The sequence below is a fragment of the Leptodactylus fuscus genome, chromosome 11 (assembly GCF_031893055.1).
Source record: "Leptodactylus fuscus isolate aLepFus1 chromosome 11, aLepFus1.hap2, whole genome shotgun sequence".
Classification (NCBI taxonomy): Eukaryota; Metazoa; Chordata; class Amphibia; order Anura; family Leptodactylidae; genus Leptodactylus; species Leptodactylus fuscus.
Window position 1 is genome coordinate 12892629 of NC_134275.1, and position 22346 is coordinate 12914974.

The window sequence follows — 22346 nt, forward strand, 5'->3', positions numbered from 1 at the left end:
GCACCACATGGGCCCTACCCATCAACCGGAAGAAGGACAACAACAAAGCCCCCACCCCACAATTCACATTGAACGGCTCCACACTGGAGAAAACCAACAGCTACACCTACCTGGGGCTGGAGCTCAGCCAATCAGGAAGCTTCAAAGCAGCAATAGAAACCCTGAAAGCAAAAGCCTGCAGAACCTTCTACGCCATAATAAGACAACTGTACCACCTAAAACTACCGGTGAGGGTTTGGCTGAACATATTCGACGCAGTCATCGCCCCGATCCTTCTCTATGGCAGTGAGGTTTGGGGCCCAGCCACCTACCCAAACCAGTCAAAGTGGGATTCCAGCCCAACAGAGACCTTCCACGTGGAGTTCTGCAAGTACCTCCACCATGTCCATCGCAGCAGCTCCAACATGGGAGCTAGGCAGACTCCCCCTATGGCTCACCATGCAGAAGAGGGCACTATTAGTGCGTGGCTTCTGGCTGTAGTGTGGACAGAGCCATAGTGCGTGGCTTCTGACTGCAGTGTGCACAGAGCCTTAGTACGTAGCTTCTGGCTGCAGTGTGGACAGAGCCATATTACGTGGCTTCTGACTGCAGTGTGGACAGAGCCTTAGTGCATTGTTTCTAGCTGCAGTGTGGACAGAGCCTTAATACGTGCCTGCTGGCTGCAGTATGGACAGCGACTTAGTGCGTGGCTTCTGGCTGCAGTGTGGACAGAGCCTTAGTACGTGGCTTCTGGCTGCAGTGTGGACAGAGCCTTAGTGTGTGGCTTCTGGCTGCAGTGTGGACAGCGACTTAGTGCGTGGCTTCTGGCTGCAGTGTGGACAGAGCCTTAGTGTGTGGCTTCTTGCTGCAGTGTGGACAGAGCCATAGTGCGTGGCTTCTGGCTGCAGTGTGGACAGAGCCTTAGTACGTGGCTTCTGACTGCAGTGTGGACAGAGCCTTAGTACGTGTCTGCTGGCTGCAGTGTGTACAGAGCCTTAGTACGTGGCTTCTGACTGAGATGCTGAGGGTTGTAGTGCTCTTCTTCTTGGCTGTGTCACATTTCTCCCCAGTTAGGGGGGTTTATTTGGGTGCTCCTGTTCTTCTATCATCCATCCTCTTCTTGCTCTTCCTCCTCTCCTGGATGTGGCGCTGCAGTGGTTGTGCTGTGATGGGGTAGAGGAGATCCTCATCATCCCCTGATATGGTCTGACCTCAGTCTGATGTGTAGATGCTGCCCATGCCTGCAGTGGCCGGCCTCCTCCTCCTCCGCTGCCTCCTCCTCCTTCGCCTTCCTCCTCCTTGTGCATGAGACACTAGGATGGGAGAGGACTGGTGATTATAGCATGAGGTGAGGAGGGTTTGTCGGGGGGTCGCCATATCTGAGGGAGGGGGGAAGATATGTGCTGTGTACCCCTCCTCCTCACTGCTACAGCCCCATTGCTGGATGTTATGTAATGCTGGCCATCAATGGGCGGGGGCGCTGTCTGCCACTCCGACCTGCCGACACCTTCATCTGCTGTTTTTTTTCAATACTTGCCTGTAATAGCCCAAAATGTCCTGTCAGGGGCACCCAAGAGCCAAAGATACAGGGAACTTTATCACATGGGGGACAAGAGGAGGGTATATAGATCAGTATATACAGATCAGTGATATTGATCCTATTTATTATCAGTAATGTGGGAGAGGTAGCTCGGTAGCAGAAGTGGTGCGGTCCCCACCGGTCAGAGACAGGGACACAAAATGTGCAGCAAAATAAATAAACCTTCACGTCAGGCACAAAATAAATCCAGCCTTAACTTCAGGCAAAAACAAAACCTCCTCGTCTGAGCCACTAGCTAAATAGAATAACCTAACTATATGTGTGGCTTACTACCAGCCACACAAACAATACAAGCGCAATATAGTCTCACTGGACTCAGGGTTACAGGACAGACCCCGGCGCACGCTCTGCAGCCCCTTATTGCCCAGTATTGAGCCTATGACCCCCACCTGGGGCTGAGACCCGCCTTGGACCACACATAAGTCAGGAATCTGGGGGAGATATAGCGGGACTCCAGCACTCTGCCTGTCACCTCCTCACATACCCCCCCCCCCCCCCCCTCCCCTTTGTTCGGGCCTGTGGGGGCGGACATTTTTAGCTCCACATACAATGGGTGCTGATAGGTCATCGGCATTCCCCCGCAGCTTGCCTGCCTTGTGTTCCTCAGGGTCAGAGACCTCCTGGTGACTCCGGTGTTCCTCTCCTTAGTGCGGCACATCCATGTTAGACGGGAGTGATCAGTGACCGGCTTATAGTGTGGGCCCAAGAGGTTGTACCTTAGGGATTCCCGGGCCCAATTATGGCTGAGCCCTCCCTCTCCACAATGCTATAATGTCTCTCTGGGGGTGTAAGCTTCCTATTCAGGTCGGTGACTGGGGGTTCTTCCCCACCCACCATTAGGGACAGCACTGCCCCTAACCCTACATCAGAGGGGTCAGTCTGAACCACAGACTCTATGGAAAGCTCTTACTTGCTTTTTATTTAAGGGCCAAGGCCAATTTTAGCCTGAACTTTTGGCAAGTGACTCTCCCAGTCTGTACTAAAGATGACAGAGAACATATAAAAGAGCTCCTTGACAATTATCTTATCTGAAGTCTCAGGGGGGCGGCCTCGGGGGTATAGTGTAGTATAATCTAACACCACTAGTATATACTGATGACCCCCAGCCGACTTTACTATAGGACCTACCAAGTCCATGGCCACTCTTTCATAAGGACCTCTATAATGGGTAGGGGTACCAGAGGACTCCAGAAGTGTGACCCAGGGGCGGTTAGCTGACACTCGGGGCAGGAGTTACAGTACTCTTGGATATGTTTATCAATTCCCGGCCAATAGAAATGCAGTAGAATTTGCTCTTTGGCCCTCTCGTACCCCAGGTGTCCTCCTAACACAGGCTTATGTGCCAAATCACCAATGGCTCCACAATCTCTCCCAGGACTTGGTTCGCCCTATACAGTAGGTCCTGGTTCGTGGACATATATGGGAGCTCCTTATCAGCCCCTGGATACTGGGGTTCACCGTTTACCTCTTTTACGTTTTCCCTGGCATGACCCAGATTAGGATCTTTCATCTGAGCAGTCCCACAATTGTCCCGGGACAACTCGAGCTCCGGCATCTCGGGAACTCCCTTCTGACCTTCAGCATCACCAGCTAATACAGACAGGGGGTTCATTACCATCTGGGGTCCCCCCTACAGCTGGGGTTTCCCTGTCAGGATCACAAGGTTCAGGGTTCACCTTAGACCAGACATTATTCACATTCTCAGGACATGGCGGCTTCTGCTTTCCCCACATATCCCAGAACAGAAGAAAATCCCTCCCTATAATCCCACTATGGAACAGGGACTTAACCATGCCCACTTTGTGAGGTGGTTCTTATGGAGACCTCTGCTATAGGATACCCCCTAGTTTCACCATGTATACACAAGACTGTTAAATATTATGAAATTACAGTATTCTGTAGCATACATAGGGTTAATACTCTGCTGACATCACTCTTCTATATTCGGGGTACATGGGTGCGGTTAGAGGACACCATTTTAGAAATCTCCTTACATAGCAACAAGATGGAAGGCTACACCCCCTCTTATGAATATAAATAAGTGACAAATACACATGTGGGGGTATAGTGAGGACCATGGTGGGTGGTCCTGGGTGGTGGTCATTCATGGAGGATATGTCGTGACCAGCCCGCAAAGTCCAAGATATCCAAGCTGTAACTCTACAAGATATCCAGATGAAGAAACCTAACTTCTCTGACGATGGAAGCTAATGAGACATTGACTGAGATTTCTGTTATTCTGGAAGTTTCCCTGTTCCTGTCTTCTCCTTCAAGACTTTAATTAAATTCCACATGTTTTTATAACAAGCTGACACTTCCTATCATGTTAAGGCCTCACAACACCTGGTCACAAGTGTCACCCAAATACCGGATATTTTACAAAGACCCCAATAGTTTGTCCACTGTATCCAGTGGTGCACTCTCCCAGCATGTACGTGCATGTTCACACCAAGACGTGCCAGGATCTCGGCTCTCAGTCTGGAGTTGTCCTTAGCCTCCTGTTCACATAGGTCATAGTATACCTTCTGACGATCTCCACTGAGAAGCAGTGCCACAACATCGACCCACTGATCCCTTGGCAACGTCTCCCACTCGGCCACTCACTCAAAAACCTGAAGATATGCCTCCAGGTCGTCTGTAGATGTCATCTTTTGCAGGGCACTCTGCATGGCAGCTCGGGCAGCGGTGCGTACCCTCTGGGTCTCTCTTACACCGGCGCATTCTCCTGCCGTCCTCTGGTCCACCAGAGCCTTGCTGAGCTGCATCAGCGTCTCCATGAGCCACATGTTCACCTCCTGCTGCTGGGCTTGGATTTGTTGTTGTCGCCTCTCGGCTTCCATCAGGGCTTGTTGCTGCTGTGCCTGAGTCTGCTGCTGCTGTAGGATGCCCAAACTGTTGTACAAAGTCCTCCATGCTGGTGGTCTCCTTTTTTTTAAATCTCTCCTGCAGCTTTCACCCAGGACATAGGAGAGGAAAAAAATAGTGTATGTCTCTTTAAGACTGTGACTTGGGTTTGCCCGCATCCTCCACCAAATGTGGGGAAGTTAGCTCGGTAGCAGCAGTGGTGCGGACCCAACAGTCAAGACAGGGACACAAAATGTGCAGCAAAAACCGGTTTATTAAACCGAATTTGTGGATTTGTTTCTTCACTTGTATTTCAGTTTATGAAGAATTGTAAAATGTTGTTAAGTAAAGTAAAATTTGATTCACAAAAAAAAAATCCTGCTCATCTGAGCACTAACTAAATAGAAAATACTAACTGTACATGGGGCTTACTACCAGCCACACAAATCAACCAAAACAACACCATACACAAGGCCCTCAGTGTCGGGACAGACCCAGCGCCTCCTCTCCCCCCGGGATCTGCAGACCCTTATTGCCCAGTATTGAGCCTATGACCCCCACCTGGGGCTGAGTCCTAATCCAGACCTGACCTGGACCACACATAGGTCAGAGACCTGGGGGAGATACAGCGGGACTGCAGCACTCTGCCTGTCACCTCCTTACAGTATATGCAGGTCAGATATCAGTGATGATGATGAGCATATTGATTATCAGTGTATATATAGATCAGATCTTCTGTGGTTAGAATTTGGGTCCATCAGGCTTTGCAGCTGCTGAAGATGTTTTGGATCTGTCTCTTAGCACTTTGTGAGATTACTTCTTCCAAATAGTTTTTGCTATAAGATGGAGAATTTATTTGCTCTCCCTGGTATAACATGAGGCACTTACTGTCCCTGGTATAACATGGGGCACTTTCATACTGTTCCTGGTATAACATGAGGCACTTACTGTCCCTGGTATATCATGGGGCACTTACTTGCTCTTCCTGGTATAACATGGGACACTTACTGTCCCTGGTATAACATGGGGAACTTGCTGTCCCTGGTATAACATGGGGCACTTACTGTCCCTGGTATAACATGGGGTACTTACTTGCTCTCTGTGGTATAACATGGGGCACTTACTTGCTCTCCCTGGTATAACATGGGGCACTTACGGTCCCTGGTATAACATGGGGCACTTGCTGTCCTTGGTATAACATGTGGCACTTACTGTCCCTGGTATAACATGGGGCACTTACTTACTGTCCCTGGTATAACATGGGGCACTTGATGTCCTTGGTATAACATGGGGCACGTACTTGCTCTCTGTGGTATAACATGGGGCACTTACTTGCTCTCCCTGGTATAACATGGGGCACTTACTGTCCCTGGTATAACATGGGGCACTTGCTGTCCCTGGTATAACATGGGGCACTTGCTGTCCTTGGTATAACATGGGGCACTTACTTGCTCTCTGTGGTATAACATGGGGCACTTACTTGCTCTCCCTGGTATAACATGGGGCACTTACTGTCCCTGGTATAACATAGGGCACTTGCTGTCCCTGGTATAACATGGGGCACTTACTGTCCCTGGTATAACATAGGGCACTTGCTGTCCCTGGTATAACATGGGGCACTTACTTGCTCTCCCTGGTATAACATGGGGCACTTACTGTCCCTGGTATAACATAGGGCACTTGCTGTCCCTGGTATAACATGGGGCACTTACTTGCTCTCCCTGGTATAACATGGGGCACTTACTGTCCCTGGTATAACATGGGACACTTACTTGCTCTCCCTGATATAACATGGGGAACTTACTTACAGTCCCTGTTTCCCAGCCCATGGTGACTGATATTATTACATAGGTGCTGTATATGCTCTGGCCACTAGGGGCACCCTATTGCACGCGGGGAGGAGGTTCACACTGATGAGAATGTCTGGAGACTTGTGTGTAGATCTTGTTGTGTAATAAACATGACTTCTCTCTTCTTCTCTCCCATGGCTGCCTATGGTGACAGCCCAGATCGAGGGCCCTTCATGGCAGGTATCTCAGTAGTCGGTATCTCGGCTGTCAGTACCTCGCTATCTCGGCTGTCGGTATCTCAGTATCTCGGCTGTTGGTGTCTCAGTACAACATCTGCAAGGAGTACAAACTCCTTGCAGATGTTGTTCCTGGCAGGATTCGAACCCAGAACTCCAGCGCTGCAAGGCTGCAGTGCTAACCACTGAGCCACCATGTTGCCCAGTATCTGCTGTCGGTGTATCTGCTGTCGGTGTATCTGCTGTCGGTGTATCTGCTGTCGGTATCTCGGCTGTCGGTATCTCAGTATCTCAGCTGTCGGTATCTCAGTATCTCAGCTGTCGGTATCTCAGTATCTCGGCTGTCGCTATCTCTGGTGTCGGTATCTCAGTATCTCTGCTGTCGGTATCTCAGTATCTCTGCTGTCGGTATCTCAGTATCTCTGCTGTCGGTATCTCGGTTGTCGGTATCTCAGTATCTCGGCTGTCGGTATCTCAGTAGCTCTGCTGTCGGTATCTCTGCTGTCAGTATCTCAGTATCTCTGCTGTCGGTATCTCAGTATCTCTGCTGTCGGTATCTCAGTATCTCGGCTGTCGGTATCTCAGTAGCTCTGCTGTCGGTATCTCTGCTGTCGGTATCTCAGTATCTCTGCTGTCGGTATCTCAGTATCTCGGCTGTCGGTATCTCTGCTGTCAGTATCTCTGCTGTCGGTATCTCAGTATCTCTGCTGTCGGTATCTCAGTATCTCGGCTGTCGGTATCTCAGTATCTCGGCTGTCGGTATCTCAGTATCTCGGCTGTCGGTATCTCGGCTGTCGGTATCTCAGTATCTCGGCTGTCGGTATCTCTGCTGTCAGTATCTCTGCTGTCGGTATCTCAGCTGTCAGTATCTCTGCTGTCGGTATCTCAGTATCTCTGCTGTCGGTATCTCAGTATCTCTGCTGTCGGCAGTATCTCGGCTGTCGGTATCTCGGCTGTCGGTATCTCAGTATCTCAGCTATAGGTATCTCAGTATCTCGGCTGTCGGTATCTCAGTATCTCAGCTATCAGTATCTCAGTATCTCAGCTATAGGTATCTCAGTATCTCAGCTGTCGGTATCTCAGTATCTCAGCTATCGGTATCTCAGTATCTCGGCTATCGGTATCTCAGTATCTCAGCTATCGGTATCTCAGTATCTCAGCTATCGGTATCTCAGTATCTCAGCTGTCGGTATCTCAGTATCTCAGCTATCGGTATCTCAGTATCTCGGCTGTCGGTATCTCAGTATCTCTGCTGTCGGTATCTCAGTATCTCTGCTATCGGTATCTCGGCTGTCGGTATCTCAGTATCTTGGCTGTCGGTATCTCAGTATCTCAGCTGTCGGTATCTCAGTATCTCTGCTGTCGGTATCTCAGTATCTCGGCTGTCGGTATCTCAGCTGTCGGTATCTCAGTATCTCTGCTGTCGGTATCTCAGTATCTCTGCTGTCGGTATCTCAGTATCTCGGCTGTCGGTATCTCTGCTGTCGGTATCTCAGTATCTCAGCTGTCGGTATCTCAGTATCTCAGCTATCGGTATCTCAGTATCTCTGCTGTTGGTATCTCAGTATCTCGGCTGTTGGTATCTCAGTATCTCTGCTGTCGGTATCTCAGTATCTCGGCTGTCGGTATCTCAGTATCTCGGCTGTCGGTATCTCAGCTGTCGGTATCTCAGTATCTCTGCTGTCGGTATCTCGGCTGTCGGTATCTCAGTATCTCTGCTGTCGGTATCTCGGCTGTCGGTATCTCAGTATCTCGGCTGTCGGTGTCTCAGTATCTCTGCTGTCGGTATCTCAGTATCTCGGCTGTCGGTGTCTCAGTATCTCGGCTGTCGCTATCTCGGCTGTCGGTGACGCGGCTGTCGGTATCTCAGTATCTCGGCTGTCGGTGACGCGGCTGTCGGTATCTCAGTATCTCGGCTGTCGGTATCTCAGTATCTCGGCTGTCGGTATCTCAGTATCTCGGCTGTCGATATCTCAGTATCTTGGCTGTCGGTATCTCAGTATCTCTGCTGTCGGTATCTCGGCTGTCGGTATCTCAGTATCTCGGCTGTCGGTATCTCAGTATCTCTGCTGTCGGTATCTCAGTATCTCTGCTGTCGGTATCTTAGTATCTCGGCTGTCGGTATCTCAGTATCTCTGCTGTCGGTATCTCGGCTGTCGGTATCTCAGTATCTCGGCTGTCGGTATCTCAGTATCTCTGCTGTCGGTATCTCAGTATCTCGGCTGTCGGTATCTCAGTATCTCGGCTGTCGGTATCTCAGTATCTCGGCTGTCGGTATCTCAGTATCTCTGCTGTCGGTATCTCAGTATCTCTGCTGTCGGTATCTCGGCTGTCGGTATCTCAGTATCTCGGCTGTCGGTATCTCAGTATCTCGGCTGTCGGTATCTCTGCTGTCAGTATCTCTGCTGTCGGTATCTCAGTATCTCTGCTGTCGGTATCTCAGTATCTCGGCTGTCGGTATCTCAGTATCTCGGCTGTCGGTATCTCAGTATCTCGGCTGTCGGTATCTCGGCTGTCGGTATCTCAGTATCTCGGCTGTCGGTATCTCTGCTGTCAGTATCTCTGCTGTCGGTATCTCAGCTGTCAGTATCTCTGCTGTCGGTATCTCAGTATCTCTGCTGTCGGTATCTCAGTATCTCGGCTGTCGGTATCTCAGTATCTCGGCTGTCGGTATCTCAGTATCTCGGCTGTCGGTATCTCGGCTGTCGGTATCTCAGTATCTCAGCTATAGGTATCTCAGTATCTCGGCTGTCGGTATCTCAGTATCTCAGCTATCAGTATCTCAGTATCTCAGCTATAGGTATCTCAGTATCTCAGCTGTCGGTATCTCAGTATCTCAGCTATCGGTATCTCAGTATCTCGGCTATCGGTATCTCAGTATCTCAGCTATCGGTATCTCAGTATCTCAGCTATCGGTATCTCAGTATCTCAGCTGTCGGTATCTCAGTATCTCAGCTATCGGTATCTCAGTATCTCGGCTGTCGGTATCTCAGTATCTCTGCTGTCGGTATCTCAGTATCTCTGCTGTCGGTATCTCAGTATCTCGGCTGTCGGTATCTCAGTATCTCGGCTGTCAGTATCTCAGTATCTCGGCTGTCGGTATCTCGGCTGTCAGTATCTCTGCTATCGGTATCTCAGTATCTCTGCTATCGGTATCTCGGCTGTCGGTATCTCAGTATCTCGGCTGTCGGTATCTCAGTATCTCGGCTGTCGGTATCTCAGTATCTCGGCTGTCGATATCTCAGTATCTTGGCTGTCGGTATCTCAGTATCTCTGCTGTCGGTATCTCAGTATCTCGGCTGTCGGTATCTCAGTATCTCTGCTGTCGGTATCTCAGTATCTCTGCTGTCGGTATCTCAGTATCTCTGCTGTCGGTATCTTAGTATCTCGGCTGTCGGTATCTCAGTATCTCTGCTGTCGGTATCTCGGCTGTCGGTATCTCAGTATCTCGGCTGTCGGTATCTCAGTATCTCTGCTGTCGGTATCTCAGTATCTCTGCTGTCGGTATCTCAGTATCTCTGCTGTCGGTATCTTAGTATCTCGGCTGTCGGTATCTCGGCTGTCGGTATCTCAGTATCTCGGCTGTCGGTATCTCTGCTGTCAGTATCTCTGCTGTCGGTATCTCAGTATCTCTGCTGTCGGTATCTCAGTATCTCGGCTGTCGGTATCTCAGTATCTCGGCTGTCGGTATCTCAGTATCTCGGCTGTCGGTATCTCGGCTGTCAGTATCTCTGCTGTCGGTATCTCAGCTGTCAGTATCTCTGCTGTCGGTATCTCAGTATCTCTGCTGTCGGTATCTCAGTATCTCGGCTGTCGGTATCTCAGTATCTCGGCTGTCGGTATCTCAGTATCTCGGCTGTCGGTATCTCGGCTGTCGGTATCTCAGTATCTCAGCTATAGGTATCTCAGTATCTCGGCTGTCGGTATCTCAGTATCTCAGCTATCAGTATCTCAGTATCTCAGCTATAGGTATCTCAGTATCTCAGCTGTCGGTATCTCAGTATCTCAGCTATCGGTATCTCAGTATCTCGGCTATCGGTATCTCAGTATCTCAGCTATCGGTATCTCAGTATCTCAGCTATCGGTATCTCAGTATCTCAGCTGTCGGTATCTCAGTATCTCAGCTATCGGTATCTCAGTATCTCGGCTGTCGGTATCTCAGTATCTCTGCTGTCGGTATCTCAGTATCTCTGCTGTCGGTATCTCAGTATCTCGGCTGTCGGTATCTCAGTATCTCGGCTGTCAGTATCTCAGTATCTCGGCTGTCGGTATCTCGGCTGTCAGTATCTCTGCTATCGGTATCTCAGTATCTCTGCTATCGGTATCTCGGCTGTCGGTATCTCAGTATCTTGGCTGTCGGTATCTCAGTATCTCAGCTGTCGGTATCTCAGTATCTCTGCTGTCGGTATCTCAGTATCTCGGCTGTCGGTATCTCAGCTGTCGGTATCTCAGTATCTCTGCTGTCGGTATCTCAGTATCTCTGCTGTCGGTATCTCAGTATCTCTGCTTTCGGTATCTCAGTATCTCGGCTGTCGGTATCTCGGCTGTCGGTATCTCAGCTGTCGGTATCTCAGTATCTCGGCTGTCGGTATCTCAGTATCTCTGCTGTCGGTATCTCAGTATCTCAGCTGTCGGTATCTCAGTATCTCAGCTATCGGTATCTCAGTATCTCTGCTGTTGGTATCTCAGTATCTCGGCTGTTGGTATCTCAGTATCTCGGCTATCGGTATCTCAGTATCTCGGCTATCGGTATCTCAGTATCTCTGCTGTCGCTATCTCGGCTGTCGGTATCTCGGCTGTCGGTATCTCAGTATCTCTGCTGTCGGTATCTCAGTATCTCGGCTGTCGGTATCTCAGTATCTCGGCTGTCGGTATCTCAGTATCTCGGCTGTCGGTATCTCAGTATCTCGGCTGTCGGTATCTCAGCTGTCGGTATCTCAGTATCTCTGCTGTCGGTATCTCGGCTGTCGGTATCTCAGTATCTCTGCTGTCGGTATCTCGGCTGTCGGTATCTCAGTATCTCGGCTGTCGGTGTCTCAGTATCTCTGCTGTCGGTATCTCAGTATCTCGGCTGTCGGTGTCTCAGTATCTCGGCTGTCGCTATCTCGGCTGTCGCTATCTCGGCTGTCGGTGACGCGGCTGTTGGTATCTCAGTATCTCGGCTGTCGGTATCTCAGTATCTCGGCTGTCGGTATCTCAGTATCTCTGCTGTCGGTATCTCAGTATCTCGGCTGTCGGTATCTCAGTATCTCGGCTGTCGATATCTCAGTATCTTGGCTGTCGGTATCTCAGTATCTCTGCTGTCGGTATCTCGGCTGTCGGTATCTCAGTATCTCGGCTGTCGGTATCTCGGCTGTCGGTATCTCAGTATCTCGGCTGTCGGTATCTCAGTATCTCGGCTGTCGGTATCTCAGTATCTCGGCTGTCGGTATCTCAGCTGTCGGTATCTCAGTATCTCGGCTGTCGGTATCTCAGTATCTCTGCTGTCGGTATCTCAGTATCTCTGCTGTCGGTATCTCAGTATCTCTGCTGTCGGTATCTCAGTATCTCTGCTGTCGGTATCTCAGTATCTCGGCTGTCAGTATCTCTGCTATCGGTATCTCAGTATCTCGGCTGTCGGTATCTCAGTATCTCTGCTATCGGTATCTCAGTATCTCGGCTGTCGGTATCTCAGTATCTCGGCTGTCGGTATCTCAGTATCTCTGCTATCGGTATCTCAGTATCTCTGCTATCGGTATCTCGGCTGTCGGTATCTCAGTATCTCGGCTGTCGGTATCTCAGTATCTCGGCTGTTGGTATCTCAGCTGTCGGTATCTCAGTATCTCTGCTGTCGGTATCTCAGTATCTCGGCTGTCGGTATCTCAGTATCTCTGCTGTCGGTATCTCAGTATCTCGGCTGTCGGTATCTCGGCTGTCGGTATCTCAGTATCTCTGCTGTCGGTATCTCAGTATCTCAGCTGTCGGTATCTCAGTATCTCTGCTGTCGGTATCTCAGTATCTCGGCTGTCGGTATCTCAGTATCTCTGCTGTCGGTATCTCAGTATCTCGGCTGTCGGTATCTCAGTATCTCGGCTGTCGGTATCTCAGTATCTCGGCTGTCGGTATCTCAGTATCTCGGCTGTCGGTATCTCGGCTGTCGGTATCTCAGTATCTCTGCTGTCGGTATCTCAGTATCTCGGCTGTCGGTATCTCAGTATCTCGGCTGTCGGTATCTCAGTATCTCGGCTGTCGGTATCTCAGTATCTCTGCTGTCGGTATCTCGGCTGTCGGTGTCTCAGTATCTCGGCTGTCGCTATCTCGGCTGTCGGTATCTCAGCTGTCGGTATCTCAGTATCTCGGCTGTCGGTATCTCGGCTATCGGTATCTCGGCTGTCGGTATCTCAGCTGTCGGTATCTCAGTATCTCGGCTATCGGTATCTCGGCTGTCGGTATCTCAGCTGTCGGTATCTCAGTATCTCGGCTGTCGGTATCTCAGTATCTCTGCTGTCGGTATCTCAGTATCTCGGCTGTCGGTATCTCAGTATCTCGGCTGTCGGTATCTCAGTATCTCGGCTGTCGGTATCTCAGTATCTCGGCTGTCGGTATCTCAGTATCTCTGCTGTCGGTATCTCAGTATCTCGGCTGTCGATATCTCAGTATCTTGGCTGTCGGTATCTCAGTATCTTGGCTGTCAGTATCTCAGTATCTCTGCTGTCAGTATCTCGGCTGTCGGTATCTCAGTATCTTGGCTGTCGGTATCTCAGTATCTCTGCTGTCGGTATCTCAGTATCTCTGCTGTCGGTATCTCAGTATCTCTGCTATCGGTATCTCGGCTGTCGGTATCTCAGTATCTCGGCTGTCGGTATCTCAGTATCTCGGCTGTCGGTATCTCAGCTGTCGGTATCTCAGTATCTCTGCTGTCGGTATCTCAGTATCTCGGCTGTCGGTATCTCAGTATCTCTGCTGTCGGTATCTCAGTATCTCTGCTGTCAGTATCTCGGCTGTCGGTATCTCAGTATCTCTGCTGTCGGTATCTCAGTATCTCAGCTGTCGGTATCTCAGTATCTCTGCTGTCGGTATCTCAGTATCTCGGCTGTCGGTATCTCAGTAGCTCTGCTGTCGGTATCTCGGCTGTCGGTATCTCAGTATCTCTGCTGTCGGTATCTCAGTATCTCGGCTGTCGGTATCTCAGCTATCGGTATCTCAGTATCTCTGCTGTCGGTATCTCAGTATCTCGGCTGTCGGTATCTCAGTATCTCGGCTGTCGGTATCTCGGCTGTCGGTATCTCAGTATCTCGGCTGTCGGTATCTCTGCTGTCGGTATCTCAGTATCTCTGCTGTCGGTATCTCAGTATCTCGGCTGTCGGTATCTCAGTATCTCGGCTGTCGGTATCTCAGTATCTCGGCTGTCGGTATCTCGGCTGTCGGTATCTCAGTATCTCGGCTGTCGGTATCTCAGTATCTCGGCTGTCAGTATCTCAGTATCTCGGCTGTCGGTATCTCAGTATCTCGGCTGTCGGTATCTCGGCTGTCGGTATCTCAGTATCTCGGCTGTCGGTATCTCAGTATCTCGGCTGTCGGTATCTCAGCTGTCGGTATCTCAGTATCTCGGCTGTCGGTATCTCAGTATCTCGGCTATCGGTATCTCGGCTGTCGGTATCTCAGCTGTCGGTATCTCAGTATCTCGGCTGTCGGTATCTCAGTATCTCTGCTGTCGGTATCTCAGTATCTCTGCTGTCGGTATCTCAGTATCTCTGCTATCGGTATCTCAGTATCTCTGCTATCGGTATCTCGGCTGTCGGTATCTCAGTATCTCGGCTGTCGGTATCTCAGTATCTCGGCTGTCGGTATCTCAGTATCTCTGCTGTCGGTATCTCAGTATCTCGGCTGTCGGTGTCTCAGTATCTCGGCTGTCGGTATCTCAGTATCTCGGCTGTCGGTATCTCAGTATCTCAGCTATCGGTATCTCAGCTGTCGGTATCTCAGTATCTCGGCTGTCGGTATCTCAGCTGTCGGTATCTCGGCTGTCGGTATCTCAGTATCTCTGCTGTCGCTATCTCGGCTGTCGGTGTCGCGGCTGTCGCTATCTCGGCTGTCGGTGTCTCAGTATCTCGGCTGTCGCTATCTCGGCTGTCGGTGTCGCGGCTGTCGCTATCTCGGCTGTCGGTATCTCGGCTGTCGGTATCTCGGCTGTCGGTATCTCAGTATCTCTGCTGTCGCTATCTCGGCTGTCGGTGTCGCGGCTGTCGCTATCTCGGCTGTCGGTGTCTCAGTATCTCGGCTGTCGCTATCTCGGCTGTCGGTGTCGCGGCTGTCGCTATCTCGGCTGTCGGTATCTCGGCTGTCGGTGTCTCAGTATCTCGGCTGTCGGTATCTCGGCTGTCGGTATCTCGGCTGTCGGTGTCGCGGCTGTCGGTGTCGCGGCTGTCGGTGTCACGGCTGTCGCTATCTCGGCTGTCGGTATCTCGGCTGTCGGTGTCTCAGTATCTCGGCTGTCGCTATCTCGGCTGTCGGTGTCGCGGCTGTCGCTATCTCGGCTGTCGGTATCTCGGCTGTCGGTGTCGCGGCTGTCGCTATCTCGGCTGTCGGTATCTCGGCTGTCGGTGTCGCGGCTGTTGCTATCTCGGCTGTCGGTATCTGTCACCCACTCCACCCAAATTGGGGTATATACAGAGGATTAAGCCCGGGTGTATTCAGTGAAGGTTCTCAGTCTCTGCTGTGTGAACAGGACTTAGGTCTGTACAGATTTTACACCTTCTTAGGTAGGGCCATGTTCACATCTGCACCTTTGTCTGCACAGAAGGGCCTAGTAAAAGGATCGCATCATAACAGGAACCGAGTCAAACAACTGCCAGGTGTGAACCTGCACAGAGTCCGAGGCTGGCTAGAGGAGCCGCAGGGTGTGCACGGAGGCCGGATGAGCCGCACTCCCCCCTGATAAGGGAATGCGACATTCCAGCAGCTGCGGTTGTGCCGAGGAGGAGGAGGAGGGGAGGGGGCGGCTGCAGCTCAGGTGCACGGGAGACATGTCCGCCCGACCCCGGCCATTCTAGCCCATCATGGACTGTCCAGACGCTGCGTCCACCAAACTGCTCAGCTTCAGCCAGCGGTAACGGCATGGTCAGCGGGGGCTCGTACACACCTGCGGCTGATGTGTGCGGTAGTGACAGGCAGTGAGTGGGGGGAGAGAATGGAGAGAAGACATCAGGGTATATACCGGGGACACGGAGTGTGTATATAGCTATACAGTGTATGGAGACAGTGTGTGTATATATAATGTGTAGTGTATATAGTATATAGAGACAGTGTGTATATAGTATATAGGGACAGTGTGTATATAATGTGTAGTGTATATAGTATATGGGGACAATGTATATAATGTGTAGTGTATATAGTATATAGGGACAGTGTATATATATATATAATGTGTAGCGTATATAGTATATAGAGACAGTGTGTATATAGTATATAGGGACAGTGTGTATATATAATGTGTCGTGTATATAGTAAATAGGGACAGTGTGTATATATATAATGTGTAGTGTATATAGTATATAGGGACAGTGTGTATATATAATGTGTAGCGTATATAGTGACAGTGTGTATATAGTATATAGGGACAGTGTGTGTATATATATATATATATATATATATAATGTGTAGTGTATATAGTATATAGGGACAGTGTGTATATAATGTGTAGTGTATATAGTATATAGGGACAGTGTGTATATAATGTGTAATGTATATAGTATATGGGGACAGTGTGTCTATAGCTATATAGTGTATAGAGACAGTGTGTGTATATAATGTGTAGTGTATATGGGGACAGTGTAGCGTATGTAGTATATAGGGACAGTGTGTATATAATGTGTAGTGTATATAGGGACAATGTGTATATACATATATATATAATATATAATGTGTACTGTATATAAAATATAGGGACAGTGTATATATAATGTGTAGCGTATGTAGTATATAGGGACAATGTGTGTGTGTGTATATATATATATATATATATATATATATATATATATATAATGTGAAATGTATATAGGTGTATATAGTATGTGTACAGTGTGTATACAGTGTTGGCCAAAAGTATTGGCCCCCCTGCAATTCTGTCAGATAATCCTCGGTGTCTCCCAGAAAATGATTGCAAGCACAAACTCTTTGGTAATATCTTCATTTATTTTGCTTGCAATGAAAAAACACAAAAGAGAATGAAAAAAAAGTCACATCATTGATCATTTTACACAAAACTCCAAAACTGGTGCGGACAGAAGTATTGGCCCCCTCAGCCTAATACTTGGTAGCACAACCTTTAGACACAATAACTGCGCACAACCGCTTCCGGTAACCAGCAATGAGTTTCTTACAAGGCTCTGCTGGAATCTTAGACCATTCTTCTTCTTTGGCAAACTGCTCCAGGTCCCCCCTGAGATGTGAAGGGGGCCTTCTCCAAACTGCCACCAAGAGATCTCTCCTCCTCCCCCACAGGTGTTCTATGGGATTCAGGGCTGGACTCATTGCTGCCACTTTACAAGTCTCCAGGGCTTTCTCTCACCACCATTTTCTAGTGCTGACCTGAAGTGTGTTTTGGGTCATTGTCCTGCTGGAAGACCCCTGACCTCTGAGGGAGACCCAGCTTTCTCACACTGGGCCCTACATTATGCTGCACAATGTGTTGGTCGTCTTCAGACTTCATAATGCCATGCACACGGTCAAGCAGTCCAGTGCCAGAGGCAGCAAAGCAACCCCAAACCATCAGGGAACCTCCGCCATGTCTGACTGTAGGGGGCGTCTTCTTTTCTTTGAAGGCCTCTTTTTTTCCCTGTAAACTCTATGTTGAGGCCTTTTCCTACTTCTGTCTCCTCTGACCAGAGAATATTCTTCCAAAACGGTTTTGGCTTTCTCAGGTAAGTTTTGGCAAACTCCAGCCTGGCTTATGTCTCTGGGTAAGAAGTGGGGTCTTCCTGGGTCTCCTACCATACAGTCCCTTCTCATTCAGACACTGACGGATAGTACGGGGTGACACTGTTGTACCCTCGGACTGCAGGGCAGCTTGAACTTGTTTGGATGTTAGTCGAGGTTCTTTATCCACCATCCGCACAATCTTGCGTTGAAATCTCTCGTCAATTTTTCTTTTGCGTCCACATCTAGGGAGGTTAGTCACAGTGCCATGGGCTTTACACTTCTTGATGACACTGCGCACGGTAGACACAGGAACATTCAGGTCTTTGGAGATGGACTTGTAGCCTTGAGATTGCTCATGCTTCCTCACAATTTTGCCTCTCAAGTCCTCAGACAGTTCTTTGGTCTTCTTTCTTTTCTCCATGCTCAATGTGGTCACACAAGGACACAGGACAGAGGTGGAGTCAACTTTAATCCATTTCAACTGTCTGCAAGTGTGATTTAGTTTTTACCACCACCTGTTAGGTGCCTCAGGTAAGTAACAGGTGCTGTTAATTACACAAATTAGAGAAGCATCACATGATTTTTCAAACATTGCCAATACTTTTGTCCACCCCCTTGTTTATGTTTGGTGTGGAATTATATCCAATTTGTCTTTTTGACAATTCTTTTAGTGGTTTTCCATTGAATTTGTGATTGCAATCATTTTCTGGAAGAAAATGAGTATTATCTGACAGAATTGCAGGGGTGCCAATACTTTTGGCCAACACTGTATATAATGTATAGTGTATATAGCAGATGGGGTCAGTGTGTGTATATATATAATGTGTAATATATATAATATATGTGTGCAGTATATATAATGAGTAGTGTATATACTGACAGTGTGTATACATAATGTGTAATGTATATAGTATATGGGGACAGTGTGTGTATATATATAATGTGTAGTGTATATAGTACAAATATAAATACAAATGAGCTTTATTAGCATTACTGTAGAATAAGACATTTGGTGTTGCCAAAGCAAAAAGGAGGTTGGGGGTGGTGGAAGGCGGTGAGTACGGGGTCCGTGGGTTGGGGTTGGGGGTTTGAGTGCCCTTAAGTTCTTGTCGTTCTTGTTTGGGGTGTGTGGTTATCGGTGGGTATGGGGTAGACGAGTGATGGGGGGGCTTAGTGGTCTTTTGGGTGGTAGGTGGGCGGTTTAATAGTCCATGGGGGGTTTAATAGCCATGTGTCTCATCTTCCTCTTGTTTGGTGACAGCTGGACACGTATTGGGCAGCGATCTCCACAGTGGCCTCTTCTTCTCCCAGTAGGATGTAGAGTTTCCTCTTCTCATCTGCAGATATGAAGTCTGGGATGTGGGCAGAGAGTCTTTGGTAGTAGACGGCCCTCACAGCTGAGTCTTTGGTGCAGTGTAGCAGGAAGTGGGTCTCGTCTTCTAGGACCCCCTGGTCACAGTGCTGGCACAGTCTCTTCTCCCGTGGCTTGTACGTCTGCCTGTGTCGCCCCGTCTCTATCTCTAGGTTGTGGGCGCTCAGTCTGTACCGGCTCAGGGTCTGTCTGTGTTTGGGGTGGGGTATTCTCTCCAGGTAGGTGGCCATGGTGTAGTCCCTTTGTAGGGATTGGTACATGGTGAGTTTCTTGGAGTTATTTATTTCGTTTCTCCATTCTTCGATGTACCGCTCTCTGTTTGCCTCTGTGGTTGCCTTTATTTCGGCCTTGGTTATCATCTGTTAGTGTTTTTGGTTTGGTGGTTGGCTGTTGTTTAGTTGGGGGTGTCGAGTTTGCTTAGGTCTCTGTGGCTTAGCCATGCTTGGTGGTGGTAGGAGTCAGAGTTGCTCCCCTGAATGTGCGCCTGGAAAGCTAGCGCCCTCTTCTGTATGGTGAGCCATAGGGGGAGTCTGCCTAGCTCTGCCCTGCAGGCCATGTTGGAGGTGTTGTGATGGACATGGAGCAGGTATTTGCAGAACTCCAGGTGGAAGGTCTCTGTTGGGCTGGAATCCCACCTTGACTGGTCTGGGTAGGTGGCTGGGCCCCAAACCTCGCTGCCATAGAGAAGGATCGGGGAGATGACTGCGTCAAATATCTTCATCCAGACCCTCACCGGTGGTTTGAGGTGATACAGTTGTCTTCTGATGGCGTAGAAGGTTCTGCAGGCTTTTGCTTTCAGGGTTTCTATTGCTGCTTTGAAGCTTCCTGATTGGCTGAGCTCCAGCCCCAGGTAGGTGTAGCTGTTGGTTTTCTCCAGAGTGGAGCCGTTCAGTGTGAATTGTGGGGTGGGGGCTTTGTTGTGGCCCTTCTTCTGAAATACCATGACTTTGGTCTTCTTGTGGTTGATGGGTAGAGCCCATGTGGTGCTGAATTTTTCCAGCACTGACAGGCTTTCTTGGAGGTCTTTCTCGGGGAAAGGAGTAGGAGGTCGTCGGCGTATAGCAGGAACTTCACCTTACGGTTGTTCAGGGTGAGGCCTGGGGTTGGTGAGGCCTCCAGGGCTGTAGCCAGTTCATTGATGTAGATGTTGAAGAGCGTTGGGCTCAGGCTACAGCCTTGTCTGACCCCTCGGGCCTGTTGGAAGTATGCTGTCCTTTTCCCATTCACCTTCTCACTTCACTGGTTTCCGGTGTAGGAGCTCTTGATGACGTCGTACGTTCTTCCTCCTATTCCACTCTCTAGGAGTTTTAGGAGCAGGCCTGGGTGCCATACTGAGTCGAACGCCTTCTTAAATTCTACAAAGCAGGCGAATATCTTGCCTCTTCTGGTGTTGTGGACGTGCGTCTTGATGAGGCTGTGCAGGGTGTAGATATGGTCCATGGTGCGGTGGTTTGGCATGAACCCTGCTTGGCTCTTGCCGAGGACCCCGTGTTGTGTGAGGAACCTGCCTGTCCTTGTGTTGAGGTCTCCGCATATCAGTACTCTGCCTTTGGGTTGGAATTGGGCAGCTTCCCTTTGTAGGACCTCGTAGGTGTCGGGATCATGGTAGGGGGACCCTGGTGGGGGGATGTATACTGCACAGAGATAGATGCCTTGTTGGCCGCTGAGGATGGAGCTGCTTATTTTTTATCCATATGTGATTGGTTCCACGTTTAGTAGTTTTTACGTGTTCTTTGAGCTCCTCCTTAAACCATATTAGTATGTCTCCTGAGTGGCGGCCATGTTTGATGGTCTTATTTTTCTAGGCGCGGAGAATTCCTTGTAGCCCTTTGGCGTTAGGGACTCGTCTTCTGCCCGGGTCCATATCTCTAGGAGGATTTGGATGTCTAGATTGTATATATAATGTGTAATATACATTATATAGTATATGGGGACAGTGTGTATATACAGTATAATGTGTAGTGTGTTATATCCCAAATCAACCCCCCCCCACCCCCCCATACTCTCCCCCTCGACTCCAACTCCCCCCCACACTTTACTAGCTTTGGCAATGCCAAATATCTATTCGGGCATGCCAATAAAGCCTGTTTGATTTGATTTGATATAGTATATGGGGACAGTGTGTATATATAAATGTGTAGTGTATACTGTATATGTGTACAGTGTCCAGCCCAACAGAGACCTTCCACCTGGAGTTCTGCAAGTACCTCCTCCATGTCCATCGCAGCAACTCCATCATGGGATGCCGGGCAGAGCTAGGCAGACTCCCCCTATGGCTCACCATACAGAAGAGGGCGCTATCATTCTGGACACACATACAGGGCAGCAGCCCCGGCTCTTACCACCACCAAGCCTGGCTGAGCCACAGAGCCCTGAGCTAACTCGATACCCACCCCAACCAAGCATAAGCTATCTGCCAAGCCAAAACCCCTAACATGCCGTGAACAAGGCTCAAATAAAAGGAGCCATTGAGAGAGACAGAGAGCGGTACATCGAGGAATGGAGAAGCGCAATAAATAATTCCAAGAAACTCTTCGTGTACCAGTCACTGCAAAGAGACTACACCATGGCCCCCTACCTGGAGAGAATACCCCACCCCAAACACAGACAGACCCTGAGCCGGTACAGACTGAGTGCCCACAACCTAGAGATAGAGACGGGGCGATACAGGCAGACGTACAAGCCACGGGAGAACAGACTGTGCCAGCACTGTGACCAGGGGGCCTTAGGAGACGAGGCCACGTCCTGCTACGCTGCACCAAATACTCAGCTGTGAGGGCCGTCTACTACCAAAGACTCTCTGCCCACATCCCAGACTTCATATCTGCAGATGAGAAGAGGAAACTCTACATCCTACTGGGAGAAGAAGAGGCCACTGTGGAGATCGCTGCCCAATACGTGTCCAGCTGTCACCAAGCAAGAGGAAGATGAGACCCCATGGACTATTATACCCCAAATTACCCCCCATACCTACCACGCTCCCCCCCCCCCCCCCCAACCCCAACTCTCCCCCTCCCACACACTTTACTAGCTTTGGCAATGGCAAATATCTATTCGGACGTGCCAATAAAGCTTGCTTGATTTGATTTGTGTGTATATATGTAATGTGTAGTGTATATAGTATATGTTTACAACAGTGTCACCCCGTACTATCCGTCGGCGTCTGAATGAGAAGGGACTGTATGGTAGGAGACCCAGGAAGACCCCACTTCTTACCCAGAGACATAAAAAAGCCAGGCTGGAGTTTGCCAAAACTTACATGAGAAAGCCAAAAACGTTTTGGAAGAATGTTCTCTGGTCAGAGGAGACAAAAGTAGGAAAAGGCATCAACATAGAGATTACAGGGAAAAAAAGAGGCCTTCAAAGAAAAGAAGACGCCCCCTACAGTCAGACATGGCGGAGGTTCCCTGATGTTTTGGGGTTGCTTTGTTGCCTCTGGCACTGGACTGCTTGACCGTGTGCATGGCATTATGAAGTCTGAAGACGACCAACACATTGTGCAGCATAATGTAGGGCCCAGTGTGAGAAAGCTGGGTCTCCCTCAGAGGTCAGGGGTCTTCCAGCAGGACAATGACCCAAAACACACTTCAGGTCAGCACTAGAAAATGGTGGTGAGAGAAAGCCCT

The 22346-nt window shown here is 49.4% G+C and overlaps 1 protein-coding gene across 2 annotated transcripts in view; it reads left to right on the top strand.

The window, feature by feature from the left end:
- The first annotated feature begins 1261 nt into the window (after positions 1-1261).
- The window catches only part of GARNL3 (GTPase activating Rap/RanGAP domain like 3), a 43752-nt gene continuing 22667 nt past the window's right edge, over positions 1262-22346 (top strand). Inside the window, exon 1 of one of the 2 annotated variants that reach the window (XM_075260703.1) lies at positions 1262-1327. In XM_075260703.1, coding sequence (XP_075116804.1) covers positions 1323-1327 — 5 coding nt within the window. In that variant the 5' untranslated portion in view covers positions 1262-1322. Of the gene's footprint in view, positions 1328-15435; positions 15538-22346 lie in introns of those variants that run through there. The other variant, XM_075260702.1, reaches the window with a different exon arrangement.